Source organism: Protopterus annectens, chromosome 3.part0 (assembly GCF_019279795.1).
Source record: "Protopterus annectens isolate FY-2018-M chromosome 3.part0, PAN1.0, whole genome shotgun sequence".
NCBI lineage: Eukaryota > Metazoa > Chordata > Ceratodontiformes > Protopteridae > Protopterus > Protopterus annectens.
In genome coordinates, this window is record NC_056731.1 from 620,081,884 (window position 1) to 620,094,795 (window position 12,912).

A 12,912-nucleotide genomic window follows, 5' to 3' on the forward strand; every position below is an offset into this window, starting at 1 on the left:
AAACTGAGCGATATTATGATGATGTTATCTGATACAGCTCTACAGAGCTTTCTGTAAAGATCCAATGGACACCGTTCATGCCCCACCTTTACTTTCTGCTTGACATGTTTCCCCATATAAACTACTTTGGCAGAGATGCACTGCCAAAGACATTATACACACAGCCATTGCTCTATTAAAATGCCATGGTCATTCTATAAAGCTGGCAAGCATACCCCAGTACAAACATATTATAATATGGTGACATCGTCTAATAAGAGCTTGAAGTCAGAAACTTAAATGCATTTATCACTGTTATTACATTACAAAGCTCTGGGTATAACAAGCAATGTATGCAAAAAATGACTTTTTATCTTAAAGCTCCTCAAAATGCAACCCTAATGGAATGGAAGACCAGTTCAGCCTATGCTACTGTAGATCTCCTATACATCTTGAAACAACTTGATACCACCTGGTTTATATAAAAAAAATCTTTGTACAGGACCCACAAAGATTATTTTTATTTCAAGTTTAACTGCCTTTGTACTTCCTTTGGCCACCAAGCTGCATCTGACTGTGCTGCCCACAAACAGTAGAGAGCTTTCTCCGACAGTACATTTTACTCCCCCCGATTTTGTTTATTCAAAGTCTTATTTTCCATCTTAAACTGTTTGACACTTCATCCCATTATAAACCTAAAAACAGCTAGTAGAACTACCCACCATTACTGTGCCAAATCAACCAGTTCCGTAGACTACAAACTTCTTTTTCACTCCCATCTAGGCAAGCTGCTTGAAAAATATTTGCAACCAAATTTTAGCACAATAACCCTACACACTAATTTTGCAAATGCACAAAAAAAGGCGATCTTACAGCTGCCCTATTCATTGATTTTTCCAAAGCCTGTGACTCAGAAAAACTGTACTTTCCTACCAAGTTCTCATTCTAACTTTGAATTCATCAATCAGCTACATCTCACATTGAACCTTTTCAGTCAAATCTAACCGTTTCTTTCAGTTTTACAAATTACTGTAGTAGTCGATTTCTCCCCTATAGCTATTTTCAGGTTCTGCCATGAAGTAGAAGTTTGTACATTGTTTTGGCTTATGTTTATCAGTAACCCTGTACAAAAGTGTATTCAAATGTATTTGTTCGGTTAACTAGAGCAGTGAATGTGTCTTGATGCCTATATTTTGTCCTGTCTGTTAGCACATTGAATGCTGACTGCTACTCTGGTATGTAGCAAGCTGATATGGTCAGGTGGTTGGGCTCTGCTGCTTTTCTTAGGGCAGACAAGTATTCCCTGTTGATGCTTCACCCTGTCATTCTGCAAAAGGTCGTCAGTACAAGTTCATATTGTGTTTAATTTATAGTCCTTTATTCTTCACAGTAGTTTAAAACAATGTAAAGTACTGTGAAGAATAAAGGACTATAAATTAAAGAGCTGTGGTGATACCGGACGTATATTTTTCTAGTATTTTCTCTGCAATTTGCATTGTTGGTACCTTTGCCCTTGAAAATTGTTCTTGGCTTTATTAAATACTTTCTGTACGCCTACCAGAATTGTTTCAAATAAAGTAGCACTGATTATAAAATGCCTTTTGGAAAACTGATATTCTCTGATTTTGTTAGTAACTGTAACAGCAGGGTCTGTATTATATGCTTGAAGAGTCTTTTCTGTAAACCACAAACGACCATGTCGGCGAATTTCTTCCTAGGGAAAAAAATTCACTTGGCCATACACATAAAAACAAACTTTAAAACTAACTAAATATACCAACTTTGTAGAAGTGGCCATTCGCGGTTTCCATCATTCGCTCTTTACGTGTCGGTGTTTAAGTGTTTGACGAAGAGACTCTTCGAGCTTCTAATATAGACCCGTAACAGCAACCTGTTTTCCTTGTCAATGGTTTATGCTTATTTTAATAATTTGTAATATTTGATTCCTAAAGGCTGATTATTCTGAGACAAAATATTTCTAGATGTAGCTAGATGGTGTTTTTTTATGTTTACAGTCATTTGGATGAAGTTGACTAAATGATTTCCCTGCAAGCATTTAGGAAGTAAGATTGTATCTAAAACATCTCTAAACAAAATCATGCATGCCTACACTAAATAAATAAATAAAATAAGTTTTGTAAATCCAAAGGTAATGAATATTATGTTCATAAAACATAATGCACCTGTAAAAGTCTTTAATGTAGCATGATGTAGGCCAGTGCTGTTTGATTACTGGTCATATCATACAGTTGTTTAATCATAAATTTGTTTTGCTTTTGTTGCTATGATTTCAGAGAACTTTTAACTTCCATGGTAATAAAGGAAAATATGTCCAGTTTGTGACACTATTGCAGTATCTAAGAAAGATATTCAGAATAGCGTTTCTCTTTTCCTTTTTTGCAGATTTGTTGCCGAGGGCAAGAAAAGAAGATGATCTGACAGTAATTGCAGCCGTCTCCTCTAACCTGGATCCCGTATCTGTATGTGAGCCTTTAAACAACCTTTTGTAAACAGTCATCAGTCTGATGTGCAATTTAGGCTGTAGAGTATTAACAGGATGTTGCATACAAAGACCAACATGGCATTACTGAATCATATCTTCTTTCAGATGACAGCTCTGCCTGATGTTAGTGGGTTCAGTGATTGTGGAAATGAATTGCCATTATGCACTCTCCAATTGCAGTACATCTCTAATAACATTTTCAGTAGCCTTTTATTTTAATTTTGTAGGTGATAAGGGGTACACTGTCACTGATGGATGTGCACTTTCCTTGTGGTGGATGGTCTTTTTTTTTAATTAATTTGCAGATTTTTTTTTTTACTACACAGATTTTTTGGTATTTAAATATTTTGTTTTTTAGCATTGCTGATTATCAGTGGCTGTCAATTTTTCATATTAATTATGCAGTTCTGTAAAATGAAACAAAATGTTTTATCTGTTTTCTTTAACCTTTTCATTTTGATGTTTCTTCCTCTGCTTCTAATCCTTTGTAAATCTATAACATCTTGCTGAATTCACCAAAAAGATCCACCGCAAAAACTATTTTTGAATGCTGCTACTTTTTTTTTTTTTATTTAATAAGACTCTATGAGACAATGGTAATAGTCTTTAATTTTAGGAACGCAATGCAAATATTTATGTACAGTGGAGAACAAATGTCTTACAGCTGAGTTAGCTATCAAGACTGTTATCATTAAGGCACTTCTATCATAAGTAATTAGTAAATCATTTAGTGATTTTTTTTCTTTGGTAAAACAATGTAATGGATGATCTCAGACTGGTGATGCAGATATTTATGTCCAGCCACAGTACTTACTGTGCTACCAGAAAAAAATGTGAAGGGAAATAGTATTGAATATATGCATGTGAAATGGCCCATTTCATTATTTCTTATGCATGTACAAATTATATTTTTATGCAACATGCCAATGGTGAATGGCTTCTTGGAGAAGTAAATGGTTTGGGACTAGCGAAGCTGAAAAGTATGGTTTACTGGATGAGATTTAGACAGTGCTGTTGTTGTTGTAAATAGAATTGTTATTTAAAAAGTAAAATGTAGAAGATATTTCTTTGGGAAACATTATGATCATATTGTGTCACTGACATGAAATAAAGGAAAAGTTCCAAAAGCATTCACTACTGGTGCACATGTAGAAATGGCAGGTCTATATTACATAGTTGAAGTTCCGTAACTTCCACTACCATATGTACGGATACATATGTCCGGTGTTATGGAACTTTGGCTACGTATAAAAACATAAAAAACAAAGGTAAAAGAAAATAAAAGGTGATATGCAGGGGGGCAAGCCCCCTTCCACCCCCCCCACTCACCGCTCTTTAAATATACCAACTCAGAGGTCGCGCTACAGTGCAGTAAAGTGAAAACGTCATGTAGGGTGCAGTAAAGGGAAAATTTCGTGGGGGCTGCAGGGGGGGCTTACCCCCTGCTTACAACTCTCAAGTATGTTGTTTTTCTTTTTCTTGTTTTTCCCCCTCCAATCAAAGTATGACAACTTCAAACTTATGGTTTTGAACATATCAAGTTTGAAATCGTCATACTTCGACTATGTAATATAGACCCGAAACGGCACCAACACTAATTTTCTATGGAAAGCAAAGATTGTGGAGTTTAATATGGGGGGTAAAATCAATGAGGATGGACTTCATCCACTTCACACTACTTTAAGGTGAGGGGAAGCCACTAAGATTTTTATACCCATCGGGTAGAAATAAACCTATACATGGCATATAACCTCACACCCTTTAGTGTACTCAATGCCTGTTTTCTTCTAACATAGGACCAAAAAGCTACTCTGGTAAGGTTTTCATTATTTTACTCATTAAACTAGTAAATGCCATCCATTTCACAGTATGCAATCCCATTTGTTGTAAGTACTGTATCAACTTTCAGAGACTGAAATAACAGCAGTCTTTGGAACTTTTAAGCTGGGGTTTATTCATAAGGTTGAAAAATGCTTTCTTGCAAAAATACAGAAAATAAAAAGGCTTCTTTCTAAAGCTGTCCAAAAAACAGCCATCATTTGGTTTCTTTCCAATGTTGTCCAAAAAGACAATCAGTACTTCAAGGTACCTTTCAACAAACTCCCTCAAATAGGTATGCGACTTTGCAGAGCAGTTAACTTTGCTGAGTAACAGCTTCCATTAACATTTGCAGGAATGCCTTCTATGCTGCCTTTGTCATTCTTGCATAGCTCCCTGCAGACTGTTCTTGCCACCCGATGTTACTTCCCAGTGCCTCTATCAAGTAGAGCCACTGGAGTGATCCCCGGGGTGAACTTTCTGTTACCCATCCACTCATCAAGATTTCTCTTGAAGAGGGCCAGTGAGGTGCTCTGCTTGACATGTATGGGAAGTCTATTCCAGAGCATGGGCCATCTCTTGGTTATAAACGTGTCCCTCCAGCATGTTCTGTTGATTGTGGTAATGAGGTTGAGGTCCCTGGAGAGTGTGGTGCAGAGGGATCGGGATTTCTTTAGATGTAGCATTTCTAACAGAGCTGGGTCAGACATGGCTTTGTAAGTCAAGCAAAGATCACCTTTAAGTAGGTGATATGAGACAGAGAATAGCTGGAGTCTTTTGAGTCTGTCCATGTAGGACATGTGTTTAATGCCTAGGATCCTCTTTGTGAGGTACTTCTGTGGCCTCTCCAGCTGTTGCAGGTGTCTAATGAAGTACATGCCAAATGGGACATTGCATGACTGGTCTAATGAGGGAAGAGTAGAGAGAGAGAGAGAGACGATGACCTCTTTCTTCCTGGATGCAAAACCCTTGGTAATGAGATGTGCCATATAGAAGGACTTTCTGACCATAGTGGCAATGTGGTGGTCGAAGGAGAGGTTGCTGTCAGCCTGTGTCCCCAGATCTCTTATAAAGCCTTCAGTTGGCTCCCATCGATGTGGTAATTAGTGGGAACTGCGTTTTTACCAACAGGGATGATGACACATTTTTTTGGCATTAAGTATAAGGCCATGGTTTTGACACCAATCATTGGTCTCATTAAGGCGTTTCTGTAGGATATCTGCATCACTTGGGGAGTTAATAATGGCTCCCAGCTTGCAGTCGTCTGCCAACTTGGTCAGTCAGAGTCCCTTTGTGTTGGCCTGGACTTCTGAGAAGTAGATGCCAAACAGGAGAGGACCCAGGACCGATCCCTGTGGGACTCCACTCATGACTTGTCGGCAGTCTGACTTGGAGTCTACTACTTTCACACTGTGCATTCTATCGGTGAGCCAATTTGCAACTCACCTAGTGATATAGGAGTTGCTGCCTAGTTTAATAAGTTTTTCAATAATTTCCAAGTGAGGAATGGTATCAAAGGCCTTGGCCAGATCGAGGTAGGTTGTATGCACTGCTATACCTTCATCCACAGCCCTGGTGAATGACTTAAAGAAGTCAACCAGGTTGAGCAGGCATGATCTTCCTTTCCCAAGGCCAAATTGCATGGGATCTAGAGTCTGGAGATTTCCTATATCTTTGTCAATCAGGTCCATGATGATGCGCTCCATAGCTTTACATATCAGACTCGTCATACTAATGGGGTGATAATTCCCAGGGCCTGTAGTTGCTCCCCCTTTATGGAAAGGGATGACTGTAGCAGTGCACCATTTGGTAGGGACAGAGCCTGAGGTGAGGCTGTGACTGAACAGGGCACACAGATGTGGTGCCAGTCCGCTTTGTAGTTCATGTAGAACACAACCAGGGATATTAGCAGGTCCCATGGAAGCTGTATTCTTGGCCTTGAACAATGCAGCTTTAACCTGTGCTGCAGTAATGCTGGGTGCCTGGCATTCTTCCAGTATTGTGAGTGGTCCTTTGGGGGGGGGGTAAAGCTGGCACTGAATCTGTCGGCCAGTATGATGGCAATATCTGTTGGCTCAATGTAGGAGGTAGCATCGTGCAGTAACTCAGAGCAAATCTGAATATTGCTGTGGACGTTCTTGATATAACTATAGAAAGGTTTTTCTGTCTGCCACAATTCTGCCTTCATAGCTTGTTTTAGAGGATGTCTTCTATACTAAGCATTCACAATGTCACAGTACAGTATCCTCATATGCACAGCATTATGATAGAGATAGATGTCTGAAACACCCAACCCACTAACTTTTTTTCACAGCAATCAGTTTGTGACGTGTTGCCCTACACATAACAGTATCCTAAATAAAATCAGTCATTTATCCTTTTTACAGCTTCCAAAATCTGAAGTTGGATATCTTCTGGTAAAAACTTGAAATGCATGCAATAGCAAAGGTAATACAGAAAAAAATCAGTGCTTGAACTCTTTGGTCTAGGTCCAGTCCCACCACTTAAATAAATCCACTTTATTTCTTACTTTCTTAGACCTGTACAGACTTGCTTTACTAAATTATTTTATTTATTTTACTTATATTCTTTATATGTGGCTTTTCCACAAAAACCCACCTAATATCTCTCTTTTCTAGATATCTCACAATTGATATCTACACTCTTCATCTTTTTTTTTAACTTGTACTTCAAAAATAACCCACATTTCTCTAAGTACAATAAAATAATGCGTAAGTTCTGTTCTGATTAACTCATTTAGATGACAACATTATCATCAATTAAAGATATTTCTACCTTTGCCCTTGTTGTTTGAAATCCTTTCATATTAGACTTGTGCATTATGGAACCCATTAGTTTTACATATAAAGAAAAAGACTGTGCAAGAGTGGATGACTGTGATGAGTCTTCCATGCTAACTTTAAAGGTAAAGAGCCTTGTATGTAGCTTAGCATGTGCTACAAACTCTGAATAAATTGGCATGACTAATTCTACAAAATAATTTGAAAATGCAAATGCTAGAAGAAACATATGATAAATATTACCACTAAACAACTTTTTCTGCATCCATTCTAATTAGTAGCAATGCATTCTGGATCTACCTCATTTTGCAGCTTTCCTCAGCGCCCAACAGTCTGTTTCTGACTGGATCACTATTGCTCTGTTAATGTTGTAAAATGTTTACTTCCTCACCACAAAACTACATTGATCCATATCTGTCAATTTTGGCAATTCCTTTGCCATTCTTTTAGCTATTATGGACATGAACACTTTATAGTCATGGTTTTAAAACTGAAATGGGCCTATATGGATCTGGAGCTGGGTCTGATGGACCTTTACTATCTTTAGGTATTACAGCCACCACGTTTTTCTTACAGGATGGTTGTAAATCCCTCCTTTTAAATTACTATTAAACAAAACCTTCCAGATCTTTATCGGTTTATTTCCTCCTAGCTTTCTAACTTCCATAAGGATACCATGTATTCCTGGAGGCTTTCCTGCAGATTGATTGTACATCATCATTTCTATCTCATCTCCTCCTGTCTTAATTGTTAATTGCTGAGTCTCATCAACCACTAACTTTATTATACGTAAGACTTGCATTGATATTTACATTTGTGGTCTTTCTTGAGTTCTACATTTCTCTGATCTTTACAAATTTTCATAAAATTTGCAAAATATCTCTAATACCTCTGCAGGATCTCTGGCTATTTTTCTTGTTTTAGCCTCCCTAAATTTGGCAATAGCCTTTTCTGCTTTCTTTTGACTAAGTATTTGTTCTAAAAGTTTTTGTGCTCTTGGGTTATCAAAACAAAACAAAAAAAAACTTCCTTAACAGCAGTCATTCTAAATTCATACATATTATCCAGATAATTCCTTATTTTCTCTTTAGCGCTCTATAGTTGTGCCTTAGTAATTCTTGTTACTTCTTAAACATGTGATGCTCTTCATCTCACATTGCTGCAGTCCTTACACTTGGGTAGTCCGCTGTCCAATATCAGTAAGAGCTTGACGCGGTCAAGGGCGCATAGGACTGACATCAGGACGCCAGGGTACAAATGCGCATGACCGACGCCATATCCTCAGTCTTTTGCCGCATGGTCCGATGCAGAAGCAGCGCTAAAAGCGCCCTCATGCTCTGAAATTTTTCGGAGTTTCAGACCGAGTCAAAGTAATATTTTAGTTTTTCTTGCCTCAGTGGTTTACCGGATGTCAGAAAAAGTGAATAACTGTATTTCTTGTGGGAAACAGATACCGCATAGAGATTATCATACTTTGTGTATTCCTTGTTTAGGGCCTGAGCACGCGTTTTGTTGTGTCGCTTTTGTGCTAGGTTCAATAAGCGCACTATTAAGGTTAGATTGTGCCAGGTTAGTCTTCGGAAGCGGTGCAATTATAATATGCCGCCGGATGCTCCGGTCCGCGCTTCTTCAAGAAGCGCAAGGACAAAGCAGCTAAGCCCAGGCAAGAAGAGCCGTCCATGCGACGCCGGGTTCTTTAGAGGTGTCGGTGGAACCGGGGGTTCCGCCGGAGGTTTCTCTGGAGTCCCAGGGGGAGACTTTGTTATTACAGGATGTGGCCTCTCAGGAGGCAGGTCAGGCTGAAGGGGCTTCTCAGGTTACTGTACTCCCTTCCTAGGGTGGTTAGGCCCTCTCCTTCTGTTTCCAAGGCTTCTCCCAGAGGCAGGCCAGGTTTAGCTTCAGTTGGTGTCTCTCCTAGTTCTTCAGGATCTGTGCCCAAGAAGCATATGCTTAAAATGGCAGAAGATTTGATTACTTTGATTAGGGGTTCTTTGCCCCCTCCTGATAAGAGACCTAGGGTGGAACCTGAGTTGGGGAGTTTTGAGCAGGCTTCGATGCTTCAGAGTCTTCTGAAGACTTGCAGGAGTATTCTCCTTATTCTGATTCTGATGTGGATGATTCTACTCCTTCTGCTTCTCCTCCTGAGGATTTTTCTTTTCAGAGTCTCTTCATTCCATGAGGGAACATTTTAAGTGGGAAGATCAGGACTTCTCTGGTGCCTGGAAAAGGCTTAGGAAATTTTTGTTTTTACCCCAGCATAGGCCTTTGGCTATACCTCCTGTTCTGGATGTTGTGGAAGATGTGTTTGCAGAGGCTTCTCTTAATCCTGATTCTTTGCCTCCTGCTCCTGTTAAACCGGATAGGTATTACAGGGTGCCTGAAGCTCATAAATATCTTTTTAAGAGTCCTAGGGCGGACCCAGAAACTGTTAGTCAGGGGCCTAAGGGTGTCAAGGCTTCTGTTGTAAAAACCGGGTTCCTCCAGATAAAGAGGCCAGGGCTTTGGATATATGGGGAAAGAACGTTTATACTTCTTCCACCCTAGCTATGAGGGCTTTGAATTGCCAGTTTCACATGTTGAAATACCAAAATTATCTACTTTCTCAATTGAAGTCTAAGGTAGATGCTAAGGTATTGAGTGTAAAGAGTTACAAGATTTGGTACATGTTTCTGAACAGGTGGGTAAGCATTCTTTGCAATGTGGTTTTGATGCTGTACAGGCCTCTAGGGTGGCTGCCACTGGGTCAGTTCTAGGCATGCCTGGCTGAGGGATCAGAATTTATCTGACCATGTTAAGACAAGGATTTTAGATGCTCCTTTACAGTCTGATGTGTTGTTTGGTTCACCTGTGGAGGCAGTCTTAAAGAAAATGGAAGACAAGGCTAAGTCTATGCAGACTGTTAAAGATTTTTGCAGGTTCAGCCTTAGGAATTGGCCTACCAAGGGGATCCTTCTTATGATTCCCAGTCTAGGGGTAGATCTAGACATGGTAGGGGCAGAGCTCATGGCTCAGGCCTAGAACAGGGAGTTCACCTGCACAGTCTTCGGTGAGGGCAGGGTCAGTCCAAACAGACCCAATGACTTTTCAGCTGCCAGAGCCTTCGGCAGCACCTTTGGGAGGAAGGTTGGCACTTTTCAAGGAAAATTGGAGTTTAATTACCCAAGACAGATGGGTATTGGATATCATACACCAAGGTTATAGGTTTTATTTCCATACCTTGCCTCCTTTCAAAGGCATGCCAGACGTTCCTCCTCAGCAAAGAATAGAGGCTCACAAACAAATTTCTCTGCTACTTCAAATAGGGGCCATACAGCCGGTCCCTCTGCCAGAAGTGGGCCTAGGATTTTATTCTCGCCTGTTCCTAGTACCAAAGAAGGGGAACACGTGGAGACCAATTTTGGATTTATCTATCCTCAACACTTATCTGGACATTCCCAAGTTCAAAATGTTGACGTTACAACAGCTTTTACCTCTGCTGGGCAAAGATCACTGGATGGTAACTTTGGATCTCAAGGAGGCTTACCTTCATGTTCCTATCAGACTGAGTTGCAGGAAGTATGGCTGGGACTTCTCATTATCAGTTCTCTGCATTGCCCTTTGGCTTATCTATGCGCCCAGAGTGTTCACGAAAGTTCTGGCTCCAGTGATAGCTTTCTTCAGGCTAAAAGGAATACAGATTTATCCTTATTTGGACGATTGCCTGATTCTGGCTCAAGGAAAGGACGAACTTCTTCATCATTTGCAATATGTGATAGCAGTGCTAAGATGCCTGGGGTATTCTGTGAACGAAATAAAGTCCAGTCTAGTACCCTCTCAGGACATGTGCTTTCTGGGTGTAAAACTGAATACAGCATCCCAGATGGCCTTTTTGACCCCGGACAAACAAAATAATCTTTCCCTTTACTTCCATCAATTGTCTCATCAGTCCAGGCTGACTGCAAGGACAGTCCTTCAAGCCTTGGGGTTCATGGCATCTTGTATTCTGGTGCTTCCCAATGCCAAACTGCATATGAGGAAGCTACAATGGTATCTCAAAAATGTATGGACACAGCACTGCCAGGATATGGACACTGTCATTCAGATAATACCTTGCATTCAAAAGGAATTTTGTGGTGGGCTCAGGAATGTCACCTAAACAAGGGACTCTCTGTGACCTCAGATTCTAACGACAGATGCCTCAGACAAAGCTTGGGGAGCTCATCTAAATGGAAAGTGGATACAAGACGCCAGACTACAACATCTACATATCAACTTGAAGGAGATGTTAGCAGTCCAATTTGCATTAATAGCTTTCAAGGATTTACTTCTTCCAGGGCAGGTGTTGATTCTAACAGACAACACAACTGTCATGTGGTACATCAACAAGCAAGGGGGAACACATTCTTACCCTCTTTGCAGGCAAGCAATGATTCTGTGGGAGACTGCTCTCAGTTTACAGCTAAATCTTCAGGCAAGGTTTCTGCCGGGAGCACAGAACTCCTTAGCAGATGTGTTGAGAAATTGATCCTCATGTATTTCAGAAATTGACAGTGTCATGGGGAACTCCAGACATAGATCTGTTCGGCTTCCACTAAACTACCAGCTGCCAAAGTTTTGCACAAAAAGGTTTCATCCCACAGCCTGGAAAGTGGATGCTCTTTCTTTCAATTGGAGCAATCTTCATGTGTATGCCTTTCCACCTCTGCCTCTCCTCCCAAAGGTACTCCTAAAGGTCAGACAGGACAAGCCAAAGATGATTTTAATAGCTCCAGATTGGCCTCGACAGCACTGGTACCCATTACTGAGAAGTCTGATGGCCTTTGCCTTCAATTCCACACCTGCTGTCTCAGGAGAACAGTCATTTACTCAATGTCAAACTTCACTCTTCACCTAACAGCCTGGCATATTCTGTTTTGAACCCTGAGGGTCTCAACTTCCACAGCAAGTTTTGAATGTTATTTTGGAAGCCAGAAGGCCTAGTACAAGGAAAGTGTACGCAGATAAATGGAAGAGATTTTATTTTGGAGTGCAGCAAAGGAATTTGATGTTTCTGAGCCTAATTTAAGTGTGGCTCTTCAATATCTTACTGAGTTACTGGACAAAGGTTTGTCCTTCTCTTCTATTAAGGTTCATGCTGCAGCAATTTCTGCTCACTATGATTGTGACCCACCATTGTTTTCTCATCCTTTGTTCAAGCAATTTCTTAGAGGCAAAGAATATAAGACCCGAGCTCCTACTCCTGCTTGGGATCTCAATTTTGTGTTGGAGAAACTCACTCTACAACCTTGAGCCTGCAGCTACTGCCGAGTTGAAATATTTATCATGGAAGACTGCTTTTTGTTGGCCATTACCTCTGCAAGAAGGGTTTCTGAATTACAGGCCCTTATGTCAGTTGAGCCTTTAATCCTTCCTTTATGCCTAAAGTGGTTTCTAGTGTGGCTTTAAACCAAACTATTCATTTGCCTACTTTTTATGCAAATCCCCAAAATAAAGGAAAAGATTTTGCACACTTTAGATGTACACAGGCAGTATATTATTTGAGCAGAACTAAAGTTCAGGCAGTCTCAGCAGTTATTTGTTGCCTGTGTCAAAACAAACTATTTCTAAGTGGATTGGATTCCCATCATGGTAAGGAGATTCCAGCTGGGATTAGGCCTCATTCCACTAGGGCTACTGCCTGACAGCTTTAAGGGGTGGCAACTAAGATATTTTGGAGGCAGCTACTTGGAGTTCAGTGCATACTTTCTCTAAGCATTATCACCTTCCACTTTACTCTAAATCTAGGGCTGGTTTTGCCACTGCTATTTTACAGGGCATTTTGGCAGCTCCTGC

General features: G+C 40.3%; 1 protein-coding gene across 3 annotated transcripts in view; it reads left to right on the forward strand.

The window, feature by feature from the left end:
• Positions 1-12,912, forward strand: part of BBS9 (Bardet-Biedl syndrome 9) — a 2,479,230-nt gene that overhangs the window by 853,646 nt on the left and 1,612,672 nt on the right. For all 3 annotated transcript variants that reach the window (XM_044065020.1, XM_044065022.1, XM_044065021.1), the window contains exon 11: positions 2,383-2,459. In XM_044065020.1, the coding sequence (XP_043920955.1) occupies positions 2,383-2,459 (77 nt within the window). The remainder of the gene's footprint in view (positions 1-2,382; positions 2,460-12,912) is intronic.